At 36.7% G+C, this 27,630-nt stretch overlaps 1 protein-coding gene across 2 annotated transcripts in view; it reads right to left on the bottom strand.

Moving 5' to 3' along the window:
• The window catches only part of LOC110442255 (E3 ubiquitin-protein ligase MYCBP2-like), a 79,532-nt gene extending 53,419 nt beyond the window's left edge, over window positions 1–26,113 (bottom strand). For both annotated transcript variants that reach the window (XM_021485761.1, XM_021485762.1), the window contains exons 1-43: window positions 25,901–26,113; window positions 22,943–23,096; window positions 22,039–22,220; window positions 21,404–21,554; window positions 21,050–21,153; window positions 20,844–20,909; window positions 20,534–20,630; window positions 19,024–19,094; window positions 18,408–18,552; window positions 18,096–18,172; window positions 17,623–17,833; window positions 17,043–17,210; window positions 16,466–16,621; window positions 16,122–16,190; window positions 15,486–15,597; window positions 14,954–15,111; window positions 14,444–14,566; window positions 14,203–14,325; window positions 13,755–13,836; window positions 12,869–12,983; window positions 12,630–12,723; window positions 12,127–12,258; window positions 11,792–11,870; window positions 11,466–11,540; window positions 9,902–10,077; window positions 9,490–9,615; window positions 9,189–9,316; window positions 8,904–8,998; window positions 8,314–8,448; window positions 7,942–8,025; window positions 7,531–7,627; window positions 7,034–7,226; window positions 6,345–6,616; window positions 5,630–5,860; window positions 5,138–5,329; window positions 4,554–4,757; window positions 4,030–4,161; window positions 3,621–3,799; window positions 3,235–3,374; window positions 2,738–2,838; window positions 2,037–2,225; window positions 1,421–1,655; window positions 557–675 (exon numbers count right to left, since the gene is read on the bottom strand). In XM_021485761.1, the coding sequence (XP_021341436.1) occupies window positions 557–675; window positions 1,421–1,655; window positions 2,037–2,225; window positions 2,738–2,838; window positions 3,235–3,374; window positions 3,621–3,799; window positions 4,030–4,161; window positions 4,554–4,757; window positions 5,138–5,329; window positions 5,630–5,860; window positions 6,345–6,616; window positions 7,034–7,226; window positions 7,531–7,627; window positions 7,942–8,025; window positions 8,314–8,448; window positions 8,904–8,998; window positions 9,189–9,316; window positions 9,490–9,615; window positions 9,902–10,077; window positions 11,466–11,540; window positions 11,792–11,870; window positions 12,127–12,258; window positions 12,630–12,723; window positions 12,869–12,983; window positions 13,755–13,836; window positions 14,203–14,325; window positions 14,444–14,566; window positions 14,954–15,111; window positions 15,486–15,597; window positions 16,122–16,190; window positions 16,466–16,621; window positions 17,043–17,210; window positions 17,623–17,833; window positions 18,096–18,172; window positions 18,408–18,552; window positions 19,024–19,094; window positions 20,534–20,630; window positions 20,844–20,909; window positions 21,050–21,153; window positions 21,404–21,554; window positions 22,039–22,220; window positions 22,943–23,096; window positions 25,901–26,011 (5,883 nt within the window). In that variant the 5' untranslated portion in view covers window positions 26,012–26,113. The remainder of the gene's footprint in view (window positions 1–556; window positions 676–1,420; window positions 1,656–2,036; window positions 2,226–2,737; window positions 2,839–3,234; window positions 3,375–3,620; window positions 3,800–4,029; window positions 4,162–4,553; window positions 4,758–5,137; window positions 5,330–5,629; window positions 5,861–6,344; window positions 6,617–7,033; window positions 7,227–7,530; window positions 7,628–7,941; window positions 8,026–8,313; window positions 8,449–8,903; window positions 8,999–9,188; window positions 9,317–9,489; window positions 9,616–9,901; window positions 10,078–11,465; window positions 11,541–11,791; window positions 11,871–12,126; window positions 12,259–12,629; window positions 12,724–12,868; window positions 12,984–13,754; window positions 13,837–14,202; window positions 14,326–14,443; window positions 14,567–14,953; window positions 15,112–15,485; window positions 15,598–16,121; window positions 16,191–16,465; window positions 16,622–17,042; window positions 17,211–17,622; window positions 17,834–18,095; window positions 18,173–18,407; window positions 18,553–19,023; window positions 19,095–20,533; window positions 20,631–20,843; window positions 20,910–21,049; window positions 21,154–21,403; window positions 21,555–22,038; window positions 22,221–22,942; window positions 23,097–25,900) is intronic.
• Window positions 26,114–27,630: the final 1,517 nt, after the last annotated feature.

Below are 27,630 nucleotides of genomic sequence, written 5' to 3'. Positions count from 1 at the left end.
AACACAACACAAACACAGACTATCCACATATCACTACTGGACTCTACAATACAACACAACACATACTCTATATAGCTATGTTACACTCTAGATATCAGCACAGTATTGTCTGTAACATATAACACAACACAAACACAGACTATCCACATATCATTACTGGACTCTACAATACAACACAACACATACTCTATATAGCTATGTTACACGCTAGATATCAGCACAGTATTGTCTGTATACACACACAGTTTGAACACAGCAGCACGGCATTGATCCTAATTAAGTGCAATTACATTACTGTTAAGAAATACTGAATCATATAAAGGACATTTAGATATTAAGTTTTGTATTCAGTATACATAGTTCTTTCAGTTTCTTTATTTCCAATTGATAGCAAAACAACATAAATTCTCCTTTTCAACTTTACTACATGAATGAGGATCTATTATAGGTTCAGTGAAAACACTTCTCTGACCATTACATAGACCAAAGTTTCTTTTGTTCAAAATACAGAAAGTTTAGCAAAAATGTATTTTATTAAACTCAAAATGACAATTACCTCTGAAGGTTTGGAATTCCATTCATATCCGACAATACAGCACTTAAAGCCATAGAAACAAGACTTCTCGTCCTTGATGTAATCTGATGCTGTCTCTAAAGAAAACACTACTTCACAACCTGTGAAGCAAAAACACATCAAATACATTAATTACATGTTTGTTTTAAACTCCTCAAGTTTAAATAACGCCATTAGAAATAACGCCATAACGCCATCAGAAATAACGCTTTTGCTTCTGCATTTGGAAACAATTCGAAATAATCACTTTTTATCACATACCTGTTGAATCTTGTTGTAGTAATACAAGCAATTTTCAGACCATAAAATACAACGTTCTGTATTGCACATGTGCAAGACGGAATGTTGTATTTACCTACTAGCCGGAACTACTTTTTATGGGAATCCCGTTGTCATGGCAAACTGAAAAGTTCCCAGTATTTGCAAAAAATATCAAAGTTTATAAAATCTTTGTATCGATCTCTACCAAATACAGAAGGTATGTGATAAAAGCAAGACCACACACTTGGGGTTTTCAAACGAATCAGAAAGCACTCATTTATTGCGCGGACGTATATATTCGTCCTTGCAATAAACTCGTGCTTTCTGATTCGGTAAAAAACACAAGTGTGTGGTCTTGCATATATATTACTGATACTTAATTTTGTAAACTGCACTTCCAATTTCCTATCCTTAAGGACATTTAATATTTTATTTCATCCAGCATGTTTGTGTTACACATGCATTTCTTCTGTTTCTCTTGTCCACGGAACATACAGTTCATTAGGTATTATATAATCTACAAGTCATGTACAGGAATAAACACAGCAATATATACTTTAATTTAATATCACACAGTTCATTTACCTGGAAGAATGATTGCATTCTTAGGCCAGTTGTCTCCCCCTGAGAATTTTTTTCTGAGGGGACTGTAGTTTTGTTTTAAGGGTAGTTCATCCATTTCTTTGGTAATACTGGTGGTGACCTCATTGGAGTTGAGGCTGCTGGGAATAAACAGCTGAAGTGTATCCTCAGCCTGGGCCGTGCCACACAGGGGGTCAAACTCCAACACCATCCAGTTGACAGACTCGGGGAATATGACCTTAAGTTACGTGTTCAAATAATCAGTGTTCTGCAAGGCTGTTTTATCTTACCAGGCATGATGATCATTTTCTTTTAAAAGCATGCTATTGTCGAAAACAATTTGCTCACTGTTTTAAATTCAAGTAATTATGCTGCTTAGTAACATATACTAGATAAAGCACACTGCCATGATCCTTTCAGAAATAAATTTGTAGAATTTTGTGCATTAAATGCTTTGTTGATTAAAATCATGTATATCAGATTAACATTAAGTCTACATGATAGCTGATGTAGCACAGATTTCCAAATCTAAATTCACAGAAAATAATTAAGAATTTTTTCTTCCATTACGATTACCATTTTTTGGTAGACTTGTTAACATCTGCTTAGTGCTACCTACCTTGTAGTTAGCTACAGTAGCTGGTTTATAGGGATGGTCACTTTCCACCACAGCATAGTGATGTGAGGTTGTGCTCCCATTGGTCTCCAAGCCCCCATCGATGGAGGGTAGGGGTGGGGATACTTTACTGTTGATGCTGGTGAGGGCGGGCAGAATCTCCTGTATCATACCTAGCACTTGTACGGCTCCCTACAAATTATACATCAAATGAGGAAGCATACATGTGTGTTTCTCATAGTGTTTCAATGTGGACTGGTGAATTGGTTAAATATGTAAAAGTTGTGCATAATTTTAGTGATGGTAGATTCCCAGCCTGTACGATGTCAAGTTATTTATAACTCTACTAAACACCCGAGGCAATATTGATACATTTGTCATGTTGTAATGATAATCTGTCAGCGTGATTTTGTGAACTAGGTGAAATGATGGTATTTCAATTAAACACTACTTGGTGAAATCACAGCCTATCACTACAGACAGCATAAATGTCTCCCAATACGACTTCTACAGAAAACAGAGGACCAAATGAATATATATCCCTGTATATAACCTCTACTGGTTTTGATATGCTGTTTATGAGTGTTTATAATGTGAAAACATCATAAACAGCAAATCAAAACTACATTTTAGCAAAGAACACTCACACAGCGTACCTCATGTAGTACCTTTAGACCGATTATTTATACTGTTCACACACTCACCACTGGGTCCTGAGAGGCTACTGGTCCAATGTAGGCCAAGATAAGTGGCAGCAGAGAACAGAACAGGTGGGAGTTACCGAGGATTGATCCAGACTCCTCCACTGTAAAACACAAACACAGGGTTCTACCATCATCAAATTAAATGTCATCAATTTTCAAACACCGGGGATTATTTCAAAAACACTATAAAAGTCAATCTCAGACTGGAGCAGTGCTGTCATAATAGCTTCATATAAATGATTTATGGCATTTTTTGTATGTAAATCTTTAATTTTTCATTGGCTTTTAAGATAATACGTGTCAATAAGTTGATTCTATTGCTAATGAGTAGTGTACAATAACACTTTAAGGAATTGTTGTTATTTGAGTTTTACTCTTATGGTATTATTTACTCATTTTTACTGATTTACCCCAAGTTATCTCAGGTTTACATTGACCTGAAGTGGGGCGGAAGGAAAGGCTACGCAGAGATAAAAATATTTGTATCATATACATACCAGGCAGACTGTTGGCACGATGTAGGATATCTGTTGTAGCCCTACAGATGGCGGCCACTATATCAATAGCATTCTTACGAGCCTGGAGCTCGGCCAGACTCTTACTGTTCTGTTGATAGGACTCTCCATCCTGTGGGGCACTGAACACATATGCAAAACACATTTACACCTGGAGTCAAGGGTAGCTCTTAATGTACAAAACATATACAAATCACTGTCAGCGGGTCTCAACTACATGTAGCAAAAGTTGTTGAAACCCCCGACACTATGGAACATGATTTATAATAGAAAGGTTTTTAAACTGAACAGGCAGTTGAAGGTTTGGTTAAAACAGATAACCAAGTTATCTTATGAGTTTTTTTTATGAGCCGGATCATGAGGCGTACCTGTAGTACAGGATCTGTGGTATCTGTCCTCGCATGTGGTTAGTTCCATTACTACTGAGTGAACAGGCAGCAAAGTTGAAGGTCGTTCCATCAGGACACTTGACCTTGTTAATACCATTGTCCCCATTCAGTGTCCGGGCTCCATGGTTACGCAGTCTGATTGTATACTTCACTCCTTCCTAAAAGTAAGCAAGCCATACACTATGACCGATGGTGTCATGATGAATAGACGAGGGAGGGGGGCGTTGCTAAGGCCGCCATCTTGGATCCACTGCATAGCAACATATCCAAGATGGCGGATTTCCTTAGCAACCCGTATGTATGTGTATTGACTGTACATACAAATTGTATGTGTATCGATAGTACATACTTAGCACTGTAGTGGATCATACTGGTTACTTGCACATACCTTGATTGAGACAGGGCGGTCAAACTTGATTTCAGCAATGTCATTGACACAGTCCTCAGGACTGTAGGTACCCTTGACAAACTCTATGCTTCGCCACCGCTGAGCATGGTTGGTATCTGTGGGACCATCACTCTGTAAAAATACAAAGAAAAATCAACAGATTTATCATAAAACTAGCAATATTTTTGTGAAAACAGCCTCCTAACTTCTCTCTGTTTGTTTAGTTTGGGTTTAATGTCTTTGTAACAGTGGCGTTCATGTGTTGATGGTGTAAATCGACGGTGGGCAGCTAAGGTCATATAATGACAGTGTTTGCAGACGATGGGGCCGTTTCAAATAGCCATCATAATAAATGTGTTCAGCTGTATTAACACCATAATCAAACGGTTACAAAGTCTTTAAAAGCGCTATTAAGACAATAATTCCAGCATATGGCATGCACATTAATCCCACCCTGTTAATAACATCACACATAATCACAGTGCTTGAGATGCCTAATACAACAATACAGTGTATGTACTCACATCATCAAGTAATTCCAGTTCATACTCATAGCGCCCCTCCCCTCCGTAGACACACACTCCAGCTATCACAATGCCAGGCTTGTCCACACTGAAGGAAATAGCATCCGGACTGCCATTCCCAGTGTTCCAGTACGCACTCTGACTCGTGCGAGTGAACCTGTTTGGGGTCACCAACAGGGGGCGCGTTGTTGTGCCGAGATCCATCTGGGATAACGAAGTTTAAATGTCTTAATGTGTAAAATGTGCGCACATATTATTACAATGAAAACTATTTCTTCCAAACTGCGTTACTAGAACCTTTAAAAACTTTGAAACAATAATTTCAATAATTCAAAGAAATACAAGTTCATTATTTAAACTAAAAACAATTACTATGATAGATTCAGTACTCGATACATCACTTGACTTGCAAACCAGTACATCTCTGCCAGCAGACAAAACGAAAATTGTCACTAACTGTGAAACCTTTTTGAATTTTCAATACATCGAAGCTGCTTAACTTTAGAAATGCCTACTTTAAATTGCTCAGTACCTGGAGTGAGCATACACACAATCTCAGTGAAGTGCTGTGTGACTTGACCTACCTCAAGCCCAGTGGCTGTGGCAGACAGTTCGCTGACGATGGTAGAGAGTAGAGAACATGTATTGCCCACCAGTACTGTGGGGTAGAGAGACATGTCACTACTCAGCGCCTGTCTCACCGGTAACATCACAATCAGCAGCAGCTTGTCCAGTATTTCCTTGAATGTCACGTGAGTACCACCAATACCAGACATCTACAACAGACAAGTTCCCGTGTTGGTCATTATAGCTCATGGTGCTTTGGTATTTTGTTGAAATAGATTTGTTGCCCGCTCTATAAATAATTTTCTTTTTCTTTTAAGCATTTTCATGTTTTCTTAGTCAAACAGCCACATTGATATCAAATTTTGGTGAAGAAACTTTCAAAGTGTGGAATCTAATTGGGTTTTTTCTTCATATCTTGCTAATGACATACTTTTAATGAATAGATCTTTGACTCTTCAATCTATTTTCAATACTGAAGGATATTACCAAGTAAATGGAAAACAACTGACCTCAATGCGGTAGGTCATGTGGCCAACAAGGATAGGGAATTTGTGGACCTCGCCCAGGCGAGCCATACTGTTGGTATTGTCGTCCATTATGACAGATTGTCGACGCAGAATCTCCTCTGTTTGTGGCTCACAGTTGATGGGCATTATATTGGTGAGGCGGATTGTTGGGTGGCACATGGCCTCCATTACAGCTGCCAGCAGTCGGCCGTAACCATTCACATTCATCATGTCCTAACCATGAAGTTGAAAAATATGTAAATGGGCAATCAGCATGAACATATACCATTTTCTGTTACCATTGCAGCAAAGTTATAATTATAAGAACTAGTTATTGAAGCTGACTAACTAGTGCAAATGTTCCTGTTGTTTTATATTCATGCCAGGGAAATTTGAAGACGTCTGTTTAAGAGCAGAAAAGGAAACAAAGTGAAAAATGTCAATGGTTAGTTCATTAACATAAAAACAGAAATCATTATGGGCGCAATCATAAAACTAATGTTTGATCCAAACTAAGACCAAAGCACAAACAGAAAATCTGACACACTTGTATTTTGTATGTAGCTTTGATTTTGGAAAGGGATTTTTTTTTTACATTTAATTGATAGAAAAATACATATAGTCAACAAGCAAACGATATGTCTTCAGATTGTTGTCTGAACATGACCAAGTCTTCCCTAGCTTGTTCATTAGGTGCTTCCTCGTTTGTGGTACTGACCGGTTCTAGCTGGTTGAGGAGGTCACATAGACACAGCCACTTGAGGTTACCAGTGGGGTAGAAGGCATGAAAACAGGCACGGAATGTCCTGTGACACTCCAATAGGATCTCTTCCTCTAGCTCCTCAAACGCCTTGCCTGGAGGCTCCGATAGGTACATATGTACTTTTGTGGGACGGACTTCCTCAGCCAGGATACGCCGCAGTAGGTCCTGTGTGTCGCCTACACAGTGGGCTAGCTTTGTGGATTCTGGCATCCCCTTCTGAAGCTTGTCTGGTGGGGAGAGAGAGTACAGGATAAATATGGCAGGAACAAGAGCTGTATGGCCTTTACTTCACTGACCTGACCTTATACCTTCCTAAACTTAAATACAACTTATTGAAGAGATGATCAAATTCATCATAAAATATGGTGTTTTTCATAGTTCAAAGATGTTTTAGTGTTTAATAAAGAGCAATTCTTGAATATATTTTTCCATGTGATAAAGTCAAAGCAGCTAAAAATGGTGATTTCTCACAAATGGCTCTCTGAAAGGATCTGTTTCAAATTTACATATGATATAGGCATGACAGTTTTTCCAAAAGTTAAAAACTGCATGCTACAAATACTTAAGACAACTTATCTATTTTTTTAAAATAGTTTTCTAAAGGGTGGTTGTCTAGTGAGACAGACTGTGAGATGATTACTTACTTCCATCCGGGTAAATCTGTGTGACATAGATCCGTAGGAGACAAAGGCTAGCCTTACAGATGTATTCCACCCGTCGTAAGTCTGAAAGGGCAGCCATGTAGTTGTCTCCCTTTAGGCCATCCATTTCTCCAAGAGAGGAGTGGAAGGTGTTCCAGCTCCACTGTAACAGCTTCAGCAGTGCCTCAAAGTTCTCCTGTAAACACAAAAACAGTGCTTTGTCATACAGAAATTCTGAATATCATTGAACATTTCTAAAAGTGATGATTTAACATTCTAACATCTGCTGATTAGAATAATTTGATATGTGGATGTATTTATCTATTTAGTTTAATATATTAATCATTGTATCTTGGATGTCAAACTTTATAGGGTGGTAATATAATTTATAGGAACATGTCTGATCCTGCCCCTTGTATACTTATCACACCTCAGCTATTTGAGTTCTGACAAAGTGGGATAACTGGAGAATTGATATTTTAGTGACGGAGTAAACTTACTGGTGTAACAGAGCAGGCAAAGTCGGGACTAAGGACATGGGCTGGCTCTGTGTGGTCAACCTTCCTCACGGCTCCAGGGCTGTCTCTCGAGGGCAGTCTGGTGAAATTATAAACAGGATTTAAATATTTAGATTTGTTTATTTTCAATTAGGAAGCTCATTGAAAAGTAAAACCAATACTAAATTCATTTCAATACCTCAAAAAATGTATAAATGTAGAATTGATCCATGAAAAAAATATTTAAGTCAGAAAACGCAACACCACCGCTCTAGAAAACAATCTGATGTTCTATTAAACAAGTCCATGCAAGACAGCTAATTTCAAATGTTATACAACAGTCAACAGCTGGCAGAGCTATTTATTTTCGTTTTCATTTGAAGTATGTTACTCCCCAAAATGCACACTATTTACCTGTACAGCAACTGTGGAATTTGACCAGCATTGACATCTGTTCCGTTATTAGACTTACGAGAACTTCTGAACTTAAATACAACTCTACAACAGGAAAGTAGAATATTTACATAATGTTTACAAATACAACAAAATAATAATTGAAAATTTCATAATTCATTAGCAAGAAATTATCACAGGTCTTGTATTATAAGCTTTCACCATATACACCTTTATCTCTATAGATCAGTCCACTTTCATCCCTTAAGATGAGCACCATCCAAAGTCTACCTCAACCCTACATATCACTAAGTCAAACATTCAAATGTGATTTCAATAGCTTCATTATTTATTTGAACTTGAAGCCTGCCCAACCCAATTGAGACTACTAACTGGTCGTCGGTGGTCACGACAGACTGGCCTGTGGAGCCACAGTCACTGCTAGGACCGGAGATCCTCGCCCATGCCACATACCAACTGTTGGCCTGGAGAGTCACAGGCTCCTCAAACACCATGGCAAACTTCTCCCTGGAACATAATCACTGCTTAAAACACGGGACCAGACGATTATAAAGCCAGCGTACAGAAGTTGGCATTAAATGGTCTACTCAGATGTGTTATAACTTGCATGGTACAAGTAACTCTGATCTCCTTTGGTATTTTTTAAAGTCATCTGAAGCTGTATTTCTTTGTGACTGTCTCACCTCTTTACTATAATTTTTTCCCTTTTTTCACATAAACAAATATTAATATTCAAACAAGTTATACATATTCAGACCTCTCTCAGATAATCTCTATATATTCAATTACTGGAAAACTTTTCCATAAATATCAACAAGATGCCTATATGCACACCATACATCTATCCTCAACAGGTTAAATATGCTTGCATTTTAAGTGTCATAATGTATTTTGCACTTTCTTGCAAAATCATCTCTATCTCAAATTTTAATAACTTTTAACATAACTTTTTAACAACATACCTAGCTCCACACTCAAATGCCATTTCCTCTGTCTCGGCCAGCAGTTCTCCATCCTGAGACTCATTCTCGCCTCCATCTGGACCCAACTCAAACAACTACAACATCAAGGATTGTGCGACTATTTTGGTGGTGAACTGAAAATCAGTGTTATAATCAGCATGTTATCATGAAATATGTAATTCTCACAATTGGTCTCGTAAACAAACAACTAGGGCTGATCTCAAAAGTAAACAATCATGGAAATAGTGAGAGAAGCCTGTAATTGACCAGTGACCTTCCACTGACCTTGATGCGACCATAGTACTCCCCACGGCCACCGAAGAGTCCATAGCCTCCAAGGATGATGTCTGTGTCCACCATGAAGCGGATAGCCTCTACAGAGTGACCAGAATAGCCCCATCCTCCTCCATGGCCTGAAACAAATATATTCACCATACAAAATGTCCAACCTTTAAAAGATATCATGTTCTTATTTCAGCTGATAATTTCAACTTTTGCTTGTTTCTGAATCTAATTGCATGCACAATGTTACTGTCATTAATTTTTTTAAGTAAGATAGTTGAATAAGGGTAATGGCTGTACTTACTTTCAAACCTGTTGACCACTGAGAAGTCCTCCTTGCAGTAGACTTTGGAGGCGGTCATCTTCTCTTTGGTCTCCTCCATTACAGTAAGATTGGACAGCTGGGCCGAGGTCAGTGTGTCCAGACAGCCTGACACACAAACACGAGAAATTAATCCTTCCATTGGAATGTGGTTTTTTTATATCTAATAGTGTGTTTGATTACTTCACTTCTGCCCTTCAACATTATAATTGTCAAAACAGTTTTGCTAATTATGAGAAATAATTTTCATTAAAAAGAAAAACGAAGGATCAAATGTGTTTATTTTCATAAACTTATCCTGATTTGAACTAGTGATAAAATTTAGATTGTATTATTGTTTATCTAAAATGTCATTCAAATCAATATCAGGGACCTCATTCCAGTTGAGGTTTACCTAGTAAGTGGAGGGCACAGTGAGAACGTGTTGCCTGATAACCCATCCTAACAGGTACAGAAATCTCTGGCTTGAATAAATCGTGGATGCTGGCCATCTGAACTTGAGACTTGAGCGGCCGTGCCTCTGAGGCCATCACATTGTAGCAGGCCACCTCCTGTTTTGTTGGCGAGTAACTGCAAATTTTAACGAATAATGCACAATTTACTAGAATATCACGGTTGCATAATCAAAATCTTCTATAATTCCTAATTCAAAATCAATAAAACAATACATAAGTTTGATAAACAAGCTTAAACATGAAGCCACTGACTTAATCACAAATCAATGCTATAAGTATATACAGTCAAATCTGCTTAAGCGACCATCTGTATTAAACGACCATCTGTTTTATGCGACCACTTTTCATTCCTCCCGACCGTTTTTACTATGTAATTTAACTGTATTAAGCGACCATCTGTCTAACGCGACCAGCGATCACCCAAAATGACCCCAAAATTACGTTCAACGACCACATGTGATACATTTTAGCGACCATGTTTGCCAAAAATATACCAGACGATCGTTGAAATAGTTGTGTAACCTTCAAATTTGCGACCATCACCACATTTGACGAAGGGCTAATTCAAGATCTTTTTACCAAGTTCAATGAACAAATTTGAAAACAAAAAAATTTTCCAAACTTAAATAAATTCATTGATGTGCAAAACAAGTAAAAAGTAATTTTTTCTAACTGCTGATATTGATTTAGCAGTGAAAATACCGACCAATATTTATCGCAGCTGAGCAAAACCATTTTGATTGCAGGAGTGTCCTGCTAGGCAATGAAACCTTTAACCCTACGATATCCTCAATCTGATTGGATAAAGTACACTGGCAGATTTTCATTCTTGAAATCGGGTCTGTTGAGAGATGTTCACGACAGCACTCTCGTACAAAATAATCATTAAATATCACTGCAACTGCACACTTAATATGTTTATGTTAGCATACATATCATTTCTAATTCCTCATCAATATTAAATGCCTTTAATAACATCCCTGAACTTCTCAACGCCAAAGTACTAACGACAACAATACCGGTCTGTTTTACGTTAACATGCTGTCAGGTTTTCTCTTTCCAGATTCCATCGTAAAATAAAGGAATAATACACGTGAACCCATCTGTTGGACCAACACGGGAACAGCTATTATTTCAACAACAATATATTTCGAAACAAGTTAGCTTTAATCATGGTAATTACTGAAAACACAATCGCGTAAGTTGGGAACTTCAACAAGTCTCCATCGATCTTTTGTTCTGAGTGTAATGACAATTATTTTCAAACACTCTTAGTTGTTTGTTTATTGTCATAATTATAACTCGACTATTGTTTAGTTATTCACCTGATCTGTTGAACGATGTTGTTTTAAACTACCTGTACGTGCACTTTGGGCGTGGTCTGTTTACAGTTGTCTGAATAAGGAGTCGTTTGGTTATAGTCGGTTGTGTGTACAAAATATGGTCAAAATTGATTCGCAAGGACTTGTTAATTTATTATCTACTATATATATATATACTTACCTCCACAGCACATCATACACAGGATCTAGACACACAGAGTCCTGGGACAGATCCACCTGGTCTTGACCTCCAAGGCTGTATGGACAAACACAAGAACAATTAACACTGAGCTGCATCATCTTACACTGGCAGAGACAGTTTGTATCAATGTGACCATCATGACTGAGGTGCATAACTGCATATATGTGTCCAATTAAATCAAATCTATCTCAACTGAAATGAGAGTTTATCTACATAAAAGTTTTAGTTTGAAAGACTGAACAAAAAATCATGTTCACCTCACTTGAAATGAGAGTATCATCAAGTTTCAATCATATCCAACTCACCTGCGACAGCTGCCATCAGTTTTACTGATCATCAGACATTTCATAATTCCAGCATGCTCTTCTCCCATTGGAATCAAACCTGTCAAAGCAATGATACTCTATACATCTCTCTACTACTGGGTAACACAACACGCATTTCCTGTCCTTGAAATATTGTGGAATAAACAATTACAGATATTACAATTAATAAACCACACAATACATTCAAGAATAATTTTTGTGGCTGAAAACACATTTCAAGATAATTTTAACCTTTGAAAAATTAATTATCAATTTAAACAGTTTACCATTCCATATTTGGCAAAACTTTAAGAGGAAGTTTTACAATGTCTTACCGATACAAGATGTATTGGCGAAGACTTTAGAGGAAGCTAAGATATGGGCGTTGATGAGTGACTCATCAATCCTCATGTAGGTCTGGTCTCCGCTGGCATTTATCCAGGTCGCACGCCGACCATATCTGGCACCTAAAAGCGAAACAAATTTATTCTTATCAAATTATGTGTGATTTTTTTCAGAATACATGAAAAAACCCTCAAGTGTTGTCTCGTAAGAAGATGCCTGTGGTGTTTCCTATATGTAAAAGAAACAGCTGTTTCCTCTTTAGACGGAACAGGTTTTTCCTCCCTTAAAGACACTTATCTACTGTCCAATTTCCTTCTTGTTGTTTCTAGATTTTAAACAGCATAATTTCCCATTTCCTTTGTTGCCATTTTGTTTTAAATTGGTGATCCATGAATAAGATATTTTCTTAACTCAAATATACGTTGTCACAAATATTCTACAAAAACATATAATAGTACACTTAAACATAACACTATTAATATGGTTTACACACCGATGCCAGGTACTGGTCCAGGAAGGGCATACCAAAGCCCCTTCTTTGTCTTGGCCCCTGCCTCGTCAGGGCCTGCTCTACCAAGGGCACCTTTCTAAAAACACAAAGACATTTTTCTTCTAAACATTTATTGGACATACAATAAATGTCAGTAGGTTACTTAGTTTTTCTTTAAAATGCTATTTTTAAATTACCATAATTTATTATAAATTCATACTAATACAGTTTAAAAAATATACCTGGAAATTTCCGAATGTGTAAACTTGACCATTGGAGAGTAAGACAACAGAGTGATGGGCTCCTGTAGCCACCTGGGTGGCGGTCAGTGGAAGGTGGACCTTCGTTGGCACACCTCTGTGGGAAAGTATAGGGTAAACATGTCATTAAGACAAAGTAAAAATCATAGAAAATATCTCGAAGAGAGTTAAGAACTTATATAGTTAGAAGGCATGATTTCTGAGACACAGGAACATTAGGGTACATTCGCGTATCTGGTTGAACCGGTTGAACCTGTAAAGAAAACGACAGGTATAGATCTGGACCAAGGCTGACCTCAAGAAAATTTGGCACGTGTAGATTGAGGGGTCCAGACGTGCCTGACCGAAACTAAAATGCTGACTATTGCCAGTTTGCGTTATTTCTTTCTAAAACAATGTCAAGTCACATGTAGTTTTTAAGATACATTATGTAATTCAATGGACGGATGAAAGAAGATCATAGTATTCTTGAAACACTGTTTTTTATTCTCCGAAACTGTGGATTTTTAGCTCTGCTTATAGAACGGTCCAAGTGTGTTCGTTTATCGTGGAAAATTTCTGCGCCACACGTACCGTTTCAACCGGGATACGCGAATGTAGCCTGAGTTTATTTTTGAGGGTAACATAATTTAACTGGAATATATGCAGAGTAAACATTTTACAGTACACATCAAAGGAAATATCTTGAAGGGACATGTTAAGGCAACATTACAAAACTGGAACAATTTGCGAACAAAACCTTCCGAACTAGAACTGGATTTTCAGCTAGATTTATCGTCCAAAAGCAACATTTATTGCAACAGTAATAGAAACTTCATAAATTTTGTTACAGGAATATTGTTACAACATAATTAATGGGAATACTTACCTGACTGTGACATCTCCTTGCCCTAGTTGACCATACTGGTTACTACCAAAGGCATAAACCTCTCCAGACTGAAGCAACACAACTGAAAGGGCAGACAGCAATAGCTGTAGGTCAAGGTACAATAATCATCACACTTGAGTAAGTGATCTTTATTCTATACTGCATACATTGTCGGTGGCAGTACTGTTGACCATAAGTGTATCGTAGGAAGCTCATTTTTGGAAAGATAATTGAAAATGGAAGCAATTTTTATAATGTCAAAGTTTTCAAATGTAGTGATAGCCAACACGATTTAAGTGTAAATATCAAGACTTTTAAGATTATTTCACTCTAACATTTTGAAATGATTCTGTTTGATTTACTTTCGTATTGATTGAAACAACAAATGTTTCTATATATCATCATGTTCCTCATAGACAATGTATTGTTGGTATGAAATGTTATGTACCTGTGTGGTGTTGACCACAGGATATCTGTGTGACTGGTATGTCTCCGTCCCCGACAGTCACCTCTAGAGGCGGTAGACTGACCACCTTATTATACTCGGTCTCCTGGTCACTTCCTACTTCAGCTGTTGATGAAAACATTGTTAAACATGTCAAGTCAGTTTTGAAAAGTGGCTTTTATATAATTTTTATTATTGTCACAATTCATGAAAATGAAATTTACTGGTAAGAAACAGGGCTTACGCTGTGATTTGCCTTTCTGTTTATTGTTTGATGATTTAGAACCAGACCGATGGTGTTGTTTGGCCGGTCGTTCCAGGAGACGCTTGAAGAACTGTTCCAAAGGGGTACCATGGTTACGACCACCTGAAATGTAAAGGAGTGATACAGTCAGCATTTCCTCCCTAAGTCAACAAATTTACTGAATGTATTCCACCTACCACTGCCTCTGCCTCGTAAGTATTCCACTCGATCTGACAATCATTATATTTTCTTGACTAAGTGGACAGTGTCCATAATATGCAAATGTAGTATTATCAATATTAAGCAAAATTCATGCAAGTTTTGTTTCTGAATTTAAGGTGTTTCAAAATAAAAACTGGTTGCATTTATGGACGGTGTGAAGAATCCAAGATAATCACATTTGAAGACAACATTAAAATATTCATTGTAAATCAAACTTTTGTTTACCATCAGGTCCTATCTACAAGAGGAGCTTTGTCAGTTACGTCTGATATCATGCAAGTGTTTTACCTTTAGGTCCAACTAGTAGGTCCAACTGGGCCAAGTCCTTGTTCTTTGTGAGGACGTGAGCTAATTGTTGGGCCTCATCCATGCTCTGTTCAGCGGCACACATCTTACAGATACCGCACTCACTACAACCCGAGTCTCCAGACCCACAACCACACGGCCTGAAATATAACAGTAATATGTCAGTCAATCTCAAACTATCATGAATATAGTATCACAACTTTGTTATAACACTTGACAACCGATTTAAAGTAAAACTAATAAACTGAAGATTAATTTCTTTTTCTTCACAACAAACAATATTTCAAACATTTTGAAACTAAAATGATTTCTCTCACTAAATTTCACTTGACAATTCAGAAATATTCTGTCACTCCATGCATATATATGGATTACAGATTTGACGGGATTAGTGATCTTCAAGATATTTCCTATGAAAATATAGATCTGGCTATTTGAGGTGTTTTTTTTAATTGCCACAGGCTATATAGCCTCTTCTCAAAATATTACACATTAAATATGATAAAATACTTACATGCCAGGGTTTCTGCCTCCCTGTACTGAGTGAACACATGCAATACCATACCCTGTACATTCCCCACACACAGAACACACCATACATAGGTCTGTCTTCCACTTGTGCCTCCCTGAAATATCAAATTTACATAGTAAGTTATCAAGCACTCTTTAACACATTTCCTTAAACAACATGCCTCATAGCTTGACTATTTCCCCACCACAACCAATACATGAAGTTCTGTTTATTCCATTTTCTTTTTGATTTCCTTCTTAATTATAAAGTGATACATCATTATGAAAGATTGCACTAGTCGTTGTGTTTCAGATCAGTGATTATGTTCCATGGCAGTATTGTTTGTTTCAGATCAGTGATTATGTTCCATGGCAGTATTGTGTGTTTCAGATCAGTGATTATGTTCCATGGCAGTATTGTGTGTGTCAGGTCAGTGATTATGTTCCATGGCAGAATTGTGTGTTTCAGATCAGTGATTATGTTCCATGGCAGTATTGTGTGTTTCAGGTCAGTGATTATGTTCCATGGCAGTATTGTTTGCGTTAAGACATTTAGGTAATTTTCTTATTTACTAAAGGGGACTAGCCATAGCATTTTAATAAAATTGAACTGATATATGTGATGAGATGTATGATTTACCTGCACCACAAATGGCCTCCTCCTGTTCTGTCTCCTCCTCCTCCTCAGTCATTGTCACGTTGTTACTAGCTGTGCAATATATCACATTTCATATCAGGAGGCATATCATACAATGGACATTGAAAAAACTATAAAATACCAAGTAAAAACAATATCTAACATTTAAATATTTATGTTAATAGCAAACAATATCACATGCTTGAATCATGTTTTTGCAGAATAACTATAGAATTCTTATAAATATTTGAAGGATAAGAGGCAAATAGTTGAGATTTAGAGCAGTCATTTGAGATGACAAAAACAACAAAAGAAGAATGTTTTTTTGGAAAATGAGGTGGACCAACCTTCCTTGGAGCCACCAGGCTGGAAATCACGGCCACACTGACCCTTGTTGTTGATACCGAAGCTATAGATGAAACCTTTGTTGGTAAGTACAATGGCGTGGGCCTTCCCCAGGCAAATGTTTGTCACAACCACGTCCTTCAGGTCCGTCACGTGACCTTCAAATAAGCACAATAACACTTGTACATTTTCACTGATGTAGAAGACACACAGCTGAACTACTAAATCACACACAGCTTTAACTATAATGCACTTGTTGTATGATTAAGTAATAGGAACAGAACTGAAAATCTGATCTATTTGCATGGAATATTGTCAGTTATATGTCATATTATGGTCAGATAAATCACACCACATGAAAATGACAGTCTTAAAACTTATAAAATATTCATCAAGTATATAGGATCAGCCTGATTATGCAAACACAATGTGTTTAATTAAAAACATTTTCACATTGCTCTAGAGTAATTTAATAGACATGGATGCCAACACACAAGACAATTAACATTAGTCTATTTTGTGAAAACATTTCACCAAGACTATACTTGTGCTATAAAGATTATTGCTCGTAAGTCTTACCACTAGCATGGTCACAGTAGGACGAATCTTTCCCGAACATGTACACTTCACCCTCCTTGGTAACAAACGCACTGCTGCCATTGTTACAAGCAGCCTGCATCACAGTCTTGGACTCAAACCGAACCAACTTCTTTGGTTTTACAGCCTTTGGTTGGCGTCTTCCTTTGGCTGCCAAAATAAGTAGGTAAACATTTTAGATCCCTTATATTATAAGGTGAAAATTTAAGATCCCTTATACTATTTCTTTGAGTTATTGTATCTAAATATTTTAAAGTCATAAAAATCATTCAACATGAGAAACTGGTCTTCTAAAGCAGCGTAACATTACAAGATAGAGGATTTGATCCACAATGCAAGTTTTCGTATCTGTGATGCTGTGGTTAATAGGTACTACAGCAATTCAATACAATATGAAACCATAATAATTATTTATCTTATTGATACAGTTAATGCTATTTTCACATTTATGATAGTATAAATAGAGCCCAATCGAAGAGCACAAAGAGGAGAGTTACACAACATTTTGGGGAAGACTCTAATTCCCTTTCTTCCAAATGATACTACATCTCAAGTCACTTACACATGCTGGTATCTCCATCCTCTCCACGTCGTGGCGTTCCAACAAAGAACAGGCTACCATCTTCTGACACCATTAGGGCATGCTGGCCCTCGTGTCCCGTGGCGACCTGCACAATCTTTGGTGACTTGGTGATAGGTAGCTCCGCCCACTTACCCTGGGCAGGTGCTCCCTGTTTGATGCCCAGGGACTGAGACTTCCCACTGTATAACACCTGTAACACATTTTATAAAATTCTTCTGTATCCTCTGAAACAGTGTGCAACTGTATGTCTAGGTTACCAAGTACATGTTTAACTCAATTAATTAAAATATCAATATCTAAAACCAATTCGCGTTTAGATGTTTACCTCACAAACTCCTCAAAATTAACATATTTTGAAAACTGTTTTATAAAATTGGTATACAAAATTACAAGGTCATTGGCACAAAAACTCTGAAATGGTAATCACAAGTTCCTTTATTTCACAACCTTACCTTCCCACCAACAGTTCTTATCAGTGCAAAGTCTTTTGCTCCTGTAATTGCTACAGAATCCTCATCATATGCAGTATCTGAAAAATTATGCCAGAGCATTATTTGGAATATAAACTTCTATTAAGTTTTGTTTTATTTTATCATACCTCGATATCAAATTATTCAGTTACTCTAGATCTAATACTTAAAATGCTGTATGTGGATAATTCTAAATGTCAATTTGGTTGTATTATTTTTTTCATTTCTAGATTCAAACGCTATCACTCAAACAAGCTTGGATGGTAAGTTGTATCAATGTAATTAACTACGTACTGATTGAGTGTCTTTCTGTGATCTGGACGTACGAGGCTGTCCCGAACACATCCATACACTTGCGGGTAAGTTTTAGGGGCAGCTCTCCTGCCACGGTCATTGGACTGACCTTCGGGTTGTACAGGCGCACCACAAAACTGTCTTGCTGTGGATGGAAGGATATTGTAAAATTTATGCATTTTATTCTATTCAAGACACATGTGTCCTGCATGTGTGCAATATCTGTACAAGTAAGATCACTCTTATCCCTTTTTTATAAATCTTGACTAGGGAATTCTTAAAAATGTTCAGTACCATGTTAAAAATATATTCTGGAACCTGACATCATTTAAATGTGACATCTGTTGCATCATTACATTGTCATCTTGATTGGCGGAAAACAAAGTCTACAACTGATATGACTTACTGAATCAAACATTTATTGAACAAACTTTTTATGAAAATTTTGCATATTTTTTTCTTTTTTGAAGTAAAACCTGTGGCATATCCTACTTTTTTCACTTTCTCCAAATAAATACTTGGTTTTGAGAATAAGTATCATTCCTTATGGATAGGCATATACCCATACATTCATACGAAAATTTTCTTCTTTTGAGTAGTTAGGTGTTATACATACGTCTTTAGCTGCTGCGATCTGACCAATGTTTTCTCCGTCACTAAACAAAGCACTGGGTCCAGGGCCCTTACCTAGAAACACATAAAAACAAGTGCAATCAGTAATAGAAAAGCTCACCTGTGACAGCCATAGCAAAATACATGTATTTAGATTTGCAGTTTCAAAAAGTTATATTACCAAGCCATTTAGATTGATATGTTTCACCCTTGCCCCGCTTTGACCATCAATGCACATGTCAAGTTTGGTTGGTCTAATTAGTTTCAGGAAAACTAACTTTAATTAAACGCAAGAACTTAATGTTGATGGAGATGCTGACAAAGTCAATGGGCCATGAAAGGTAGGCCGCATCCAGCAGTTGATGCATGGGTTGCGATGTACAACTTAAGATGCATCTATGGTCCAAATTTGGTTGGTCTAGCACTTATACTTTCAGTGAACCTAAGTTAAACGCAAAAACTTAATGTTGACGCTGCCGCCATCACTGGAAAAGCAACACCATAGTCTCTCTTCCGCTACTTCGTGGTGGCAAGACAAAAACAATTCTGAGATAATGCAGGTCAAAGATAAAGCAGCATCAAGATGATAGAAGTCTGAATCAATTGCAAGTTTTGTTAGCTGAGCACTTATTAAAAGAAAGTTGGAAACATATTGAAATAGAGAAAAAAAAGTATTAAAAATTAAATAATAAATACAAAATTATACAAACACAGGAATTGTATCAGTAAGTATTACTGCAAAACAAAAGTCCAAAATATGGTAAAAGTTTGATTAACTACAAACAATTTCAACATTTAACTGTCATTTCATCACACACTTAAATCCCAAATTAATGGATTTGCCAAAGAGGAAGTGTGTGGAACTTACGGAGTTAGAAGCATTTCAAAGATTTGTTCAACAAACTTTAAATGTTTTCAGGTGGGACATGTACCACTGTGTACAGCATTAGCTCACAGTTACTTGTGACTGACGAGCTAACACTTACTACAGATCACCCACTTCTGCTTCTTTGTCTTACTCAAACAACATACAATAGACCCTATATGTTATCTAGATAACTGTGGATGCTACTATTATTACATAATCGGTGGCCTACAAAGACTATAATGTAACTTATTAATTATAATTTTCTACACACTTCTGATAGTGAATAAGATATACAATACTACACCTACCACACACGTAACTGAGGACACTACCTTTCCTTATTGTTCATACTGTTAGAAAAGGGATTCTTGGGGAAAGGGGTGAGCATAAATTCAGGAATAGACTATTCAATTAGTGACATCATTTAAAGGAGGAGAGTATAATATTATAAGAATTAATGGTAAAAATGTATAAAAGAAAATACACAGGAAAGGAAAATATGAACTTAATATGAAAAAAATAAACAAAATTTGTGTTTTTTTGGAATAAATGTTCCGAGCATCTTAAATCCTTTCCCCCATTACTATGTATTACATAAATGGTGGTCTACAAAGACTTATTAATTAAAATCTTCTACTACACCTACCATCCAGTTTACAGGAGTTGATTACGGATAGGTCATCCTTACTGATGGTACACAGACAGGGTTGTGCATTCTCATCTGACCGACAGAACAGCTGATCCTATATAGGAAAAATAACCAACATTAATAACCTGGATATGACATCTTGTGAAAGTATTGATATTGTTTGCAATAACATAATTATGAAGTTCATGTACTATGTGTTTTTAATGCATTATAAGGATTTATTCTGTTACAAATTGGTTTTATTTGAGGAGAATTATTGATATTTTACATAAAAGTATGAAGTTTACAATAATATGTAAAAACTCACCCCTGCACAAGCAAGCCACACACATGACGTGGGCACTGAAAATTCTTTGTGGAGATAAATGTGTCCCTGAAAAATCAAACAATGCCAATTTATATATAAATACATATGATTTCATTTACTCCATGTAAAATATTTATATAATGTTCAATTATTCCCTTTGACACACAACATCAATACTAGAACCTGTAACAGCCAGCGCACATTACCTTAGTTGTATCTCCATAACCTGTTCCCACTTTTGCGATTCCATTTCTGTTGTCCAATATGTACAAAAACTTGCCGTCAGATGCTACTGCACAGTCTATTCCGCCTACAAGAAATATATTCATTATCAAGTTATCTTGTTGAAACAGAAATAACAGAGGAAGTCAATTTCAAGTTTTCTGCTTGCTTGTGACACAAGATCCATCATTCAAATCCCCTATCATATATACTATAGGTAACAAATTTTGATTATCATAACACCTTTATGAAACAGTAAGGCGTTTTGAGCCACCTTTATTTAGATATTACAACATACTTATTCTGACTTGTATGTTTTCAAACTTAGATGTCCTCACCTGTTGTATCATTGGTGTGAATTTTGTCCAGTGTGAATGTGTCGATCAGTCCCCCAGACTTGACGCCCTGATTAAACCAGTCGGGTAGCTGGGTCTTACCCAGAAGTACAGCCTGAACACTCTTCTGTAGTGATGTTAGTATGCCTGGCACCTAATGACACCAAAAAACCCTGTTATAACGTATCCATTCTTGTTTCATATAACAGCAACACATCAAACTTGTAAAAAGAGGCCAACACAGTACCAAATGTATGTAGTCCACTGTACAATATATTGTATACAGTTTCCAGTGCAACCGAGAACTTTTGTTATTTAGCAAGTTTTTTTCAGATACTTTATTTTTTTTCTTTAAATATACAAATTAACTACTTTGCTGTTGATCACATATTTTGTAAGAAATTGAATTTATCAATTAAAGAACTACTGATTACAAACGTCAACAATATCCTGAGTGATTTATTCTACAAGTTGTCCAGCAGAATATTTGTTGTTATAGAGAAGTCTGGCAACACATTGTAAATTGGAGGAGATTTATAAACAGGTGAGAAACAAGTTATAAACACTGTAGAAGTGAGCAGGTGTTTAATGAAGCAATGGTCACTATGTGATACTGTTACGGTGCTAGTTGATATTACCGTAACATTCTGCATGGCCAATGGAGCTGGACTCATCAACATTGAGGAGATGGCGGTGAGCAGCTTGCCGGTATCACCCAGGGCCACGGTGAGCGAGATGAGGGAGGAGCAGGCCAGAGATGACAGGCTCAAATCTGACCCCCCAACCATGGCCACCTCCATAAGGAGCTGGAATAGTCCATCTGTGTACAAACACAATAAGTTATATAGAGAGGACAGACTCATGTCGGAGTCCCTCCAACCATGGCAACCTCCATAAGGAGCTGGAATAGTCCATCTGTGTACAAACACAATAAGTTATATAGAGAGGACAGACTCATGTCTGAATCCCTCCAACCATGGCCACCTCCATAAGGAGCTGGAATAGTCCATCTGTGTACAAACACAATAAGTTATATAGAGAGGACAGACTCATGTCTGTTACAACCATGGCAACCTCCATAAGGAGCTGGAATAGTCCATCTGTGTACATACACAATCAGTTATATAGAGAGGACAGACTCATGTCTGACCCCCCGACCATGGCCACCTCCATAAGGAGCTGGAATAGTCCATCTATGTACATACACAATAAATTATAAATTTATATAAGATGACAGACTCATGTCTGAGTTCCTCCACCACCGCCTACCACCATGTCTGAACTATTGATATCAAGTTAGCTAGACCTATTTGTACACTAGGTGAAATGCCAAGTCATCGCTGATCAATCATTTAAAAGGTTTTATTCTTATCACTTCTTAAAATTTGCATACAAACAATTCAATGACTATTGCTCATTCTGATAGGTTATGCCTCTCTACAATACTAAAACAGTCTTGAATCACACTACCCTAATATACATTGAATCAGTTTATTGTTGCCCCACTAGGAGACATGTCTGTACACATATATGTTTACTCACCTATGATGTCTGGTGGCTCCAATTTCATACTCTCCGGTTGCTGTCCCTGTAGGAGGTTGAGCAAGGCCTCCAGGGCCCGCACACATAGCTCTGGGTACTTGGTGCGTGTCTCTCGTACTAGCTCAAATAGACCACTCAGTCCAAAGGTCACAATCTGGGACACAATTAAGTATTGCCTCATTTATCACAAATACACATTGATGCCATGTGCTTTATTGTTTTTCATTTGTTTGAAAAAAGAGGAAAATGTTTACATAACATTTAATTATATCACAGATTTTAAGATATTTGACCCCTGTGACCTTGGAAGTGGGTCAAGATCATTCATTTGACCCAGCATGCTACTGGCCAAATATCATCAGCCTGGGCCTCTTGGTTATTGAGAAGGAGTTGTTTAAAGTAAAAAGTTGACGCCGGACGGACTGACGCCGGACGCCGCACCATGCCATATGCTTCGGGCCAGGTGAGCTAATAAATACCCTTGCATGTTCAGGACTGAAGTGAATGCTTACCTCTCAACAACATCAATCAAATAACATATATTAAAATTATCTCTGAGACAGAAATATTACACAAATTTGTATGTTTTATTCAAGATATGTAAACACCTATCGTACCTATATTGATATAATTATATTACATATAAGGGGCTAACTCATCTTGATGCCAATGAGTTGATGGTGCTTTACTGGCTGGTTAGTTGGAGGTCACGACCAATCAATGTCTCTTAGTGTGCAAGCAATGCTTTGTCTCATTCAATTCGTTGTGTTATAATGTAAACATCTTCTGTTTTCCTGTCTAGTTACAGGTTAGCTGAGATGATGATAATGTATGACCATGGCCAGCATGTAAAAATGAAAGTCTAAATCGGGGGGCATTTCTTGTTGGTAGATGTATAATGTAATTTAACATGAACAAGAGGCCCAATGGGCCTGCATCGCTCACTTGGTATAAAACTCGCACTTGTAACCTTAAAAGTGATCTAAAATCAAGCTACAGGCAAAATATCAGTATTTATGATTAAAATTCATTCAAAAGACCCTGTTATTTTTTTTTTAAACATTTCACCCCTGTGATTGAAAGTTGAACAAAGTCATTATGTTGAACACATTGTATAGCCTTTCATCTCAGGATGCAACTTGCAAAGTATAAACATCCTCGGACCCATGGTTATTCAGAAGAGGTTGTTTAAAGATTTTAAACAAATTTGACCCCTGTGACCTTGAATATAAGTCAAAGTCATTCACTTGAACAAACAAAGTAGTCCTTGATCCCAGCATATGCTACTGACTAAATATCAACATCCTGAGCCTTTTGGTTATTCAGAACAAGTTGTTGAAATATTTTGAACATATTTGCTCCTTGTGACCTTGAATATGATTCAAGGTCATACATTTATACAAACTTGGTAGCCCTTGATCCTAGTATGCTACTGACTAAATATCATCACCCTGGGCATTTTGGTTATTCAGAAGAAGTTGTTTAAAGTTTTTAACATATTTGACCCCTGTGACCTTGAATATGGGTGAAGGTCATGCATTTGAACAAACTTTGTAGCCCTTCATCTCAGCATGCTACTGGCCAAATATCATCACCCTGTGCATTTTGGTTATTCAGAAGAAGTTGTTGAATGTTTTTCACATATTTGACCCCTGTGACCTTGAATATAGATGAAGGTCATTTATTTGAACAACTTTGTAGCCCTTTATCTCAGCATGCTACTGGCCAAATATCATTACCCTGGGCATTTTGGTTATTCTTCAGAAGTTGTTTAAAGTTTTTAACATATTTGACCCCTGTGACCTTAGATATGGGTGAAGGTCATTCATTTAAACAAACTTTGTAGCCCTTCATCTCAGCTAGCTACTGGCCAAATATCATCACCCTGGGCATTTTGGTTATTCAGAAAAAGTTGTTTCAAGTTTAAAACATATTTGACCCCTGTGACCTTTAATATTTGGTAATGGTCATTCATTTGAACAAACTTTGTAGCCCTTTATCTCAGCATGCTACTGGCCAAATATCATCACCCTGTGCATTTTGGTTATTCAGAAGAAGTTGTTTAAAGTTTTTAAACATATTTGCCCCCTGTGACCTTGAATATGGGTGAAGGTCATGCATTTGAACAAACTTTGTAGCCCTTGATCCTAGTATGCTACTGACTAAATATCATCACCCTGGGCATTTTGGTTATTCAGAAAAAGTTGTTTCAAGTTTTTAACATATTTGACCCCTGTGACCTTGAATACGGGTGAAGGTCATTCATTTGAACAAACTTAGTAGGCCTTCATCCCAGCATGCTACTGGCCAAATATCATCACCCTGTGCATTTTGGTTATTCAGAAGAAGTTGTTTAAAGTTTTAAACATATTTGACCCCTGTGACCTTGAATACGGGTGAAGGTCATTCATTTGAACAAACTTAGTAGGCCTTCATCCCAGCATGCTACTGGCCAACTATCATCACCCAGGGCATTTTGGTTATTGAGAAGAAGTTGTTTAAAGGTTTTTTAACACAATTGACCCCTGTGACCTTGAATATAGTTGAAGGTCATACATTTGAACAAACTTGGTAGCCCTTCACCCAAGCATGCTAATGGCCAAATATCATCTCCCTGGGCACTTTGGGTATTGAGAAGAAGATGATTAAAGTTTTTGACATATTTGACCCCTGTGACATTGAAAATAGGGGAAGGTCATTAATTTTAACAAACTTTGTAGCCCTTTATCCAAGTTTGCTTTTGGCCAAATATCGACACCCTAGGCCTTTCGGTTATTAAGAAGAAGTCGTTTAAAGTAAAATATTGACGCCGGACGCCACGCCATGGCATAAGCTCACTTGGCACTTCGTGCCAGGTGAGCTAAAAACTGTATCACTGATCGTACTGTACCTAGTAAAAGTATACAGATGAAATGTCCCAAAGATAATACTGCATAGACACTAAACTACAGTACAAACCTTTGGCAGTTTTATGGTAGACTCCTTGTTTTTTTCATCGCCAGTATCATCGCTGTCCGAGTCTGATTGAGCAGTGATGCTTTGATGATAGATCTGGCTTGCCTCTTTCATACATCGTTCAAGGACGGCCTGACGGACGGCCGAGTACACATTGAATACGGATGGGTTCAGACTCACATCCAAATTAGGCACCTGGTTCTCTGTGTTATCCGGACTTTTGTCTCTCTAAACATTACATCACATCAGTCTGTCATACATTTGTTAAGAGTGCAATGATATAACACCTTATTCAAAGCTCAATTTATATAAATAATTAAAGTGTAATAATTTACAAGTTCATGATTATGTCAACACAGGGCTAGTTGTAAAATTCCTATAGGTTGATGCCCAGGCTCCTACATTTATGTAATGTATACTGAAAATGTTCAGTATTTACTGTGAAAATATAGATTTGGCTTCTATTGTCAAAACAACTGCCTGTGGGTCTTTATTCTAAATATAAACTTGAAAACTCCTGCAACACACTATCTAGTCTCACTGTGTATAAATATTTTGTTACTGAATAGGATAAATATACACATACATATATTCATGTAACAGGGAAGAAATAATTTTGTATAAAAGTCCCAAAACAAGTTTTTGGTTCACACATATTCATACAAATGTATATTTATATATTACCTTTTGTTTCTTTTCTTTTCCTTTCGTTTTTACTTTCTTTTTTGCCTTTTTCTTTTCATTTTTCTTTCTGCAAAAAATAAAGAAAATATTAAAGATTATGAATATATTGAGAAGTGATTTGACAGACTAAAACTCTGTATAACTTTTTTTTTAACATTATATACTTCATTTACTTTTATGATCAAATGACAATCATAACCAATATTACATCTTATATCATAATAGATGAATTAATGCAACATGATTAATACTTTGTTGTCAATAACTTGTTACAGTATTTAAATGTAGATATCTATTAGCAAGCACAACTCTCTATAAAACTAACCACATGTATATGCTGTAGTGATTGGTTATTAATGCAACTGATAACAATATAATCAGTTAGTTCTGAACTACATTCTGATGCAATTCATTGATTACATAAATTGTATATAATGCATTGATTTTGTATCAAATCTCTTTCCAGAACAAAGATTTTTGAATGCATAATACACTTAAAATCTGAAAACTAATTCATCGTCTTATTTTTTCATCAGAAGTTGTCACAACTATAATCTGTTAAATAATTGCAACTTGTAACAAGTGTTAAGTTGACCCTTTTACCATATGCATCATGTAAATAAAATTTAATTACCTTCACAATAAAATTATCTAGTGATTTTTTTTGTACAGATGATCTAATATGAGAAATAACCATTGCTTATCTAATCAATAAAGGTTTACTAATTACTGATAGTTATTGCAAACATTTACATAAATTAAAAGACACTAATGCTGCCCATGATACTATCCATTAAGGCTCATGTTTAACTAGATGGGATTTTCTTCCATATCTATTTATCTGAACACAGGACTAGTGATATACAGAGTTCTGGTTCAACTCCTAGTCAAAGCAGTTCAAAACCTTCAATGAGTGACATCGACTAGACGGCTACATTAATATTGTCATCAATGTCAGATCTAAATGCTATATATATGTATCATAATTTCCTTCAAATTGATCTCACATGCATGACTACAGTTTGGCAGATCGAGGACTACTCAACAAG

This window comes from Mizuhopecten yessoensis, unplaced genomic scaffold (assembly GCF_002113885.1).
Source record: "Mizuhopecten yessoensis strain PY_sf001 unplaced genomic scaffold, ASM211388v2 scaffold716239, whole genome shotgun sequence".
Lineage (NCBI taxonomy): Eukaryota > Metazoa > Mollusca > Bivalvia > Pectinida > Pectinidae > Mizuhopecten > Mizuhopecten yessoensis.
The sequence above is the reverse complement of the archived record's forward strand: the minus strand, read 5'-3'. Positions and strand labels throughout refer to the sequence as shown.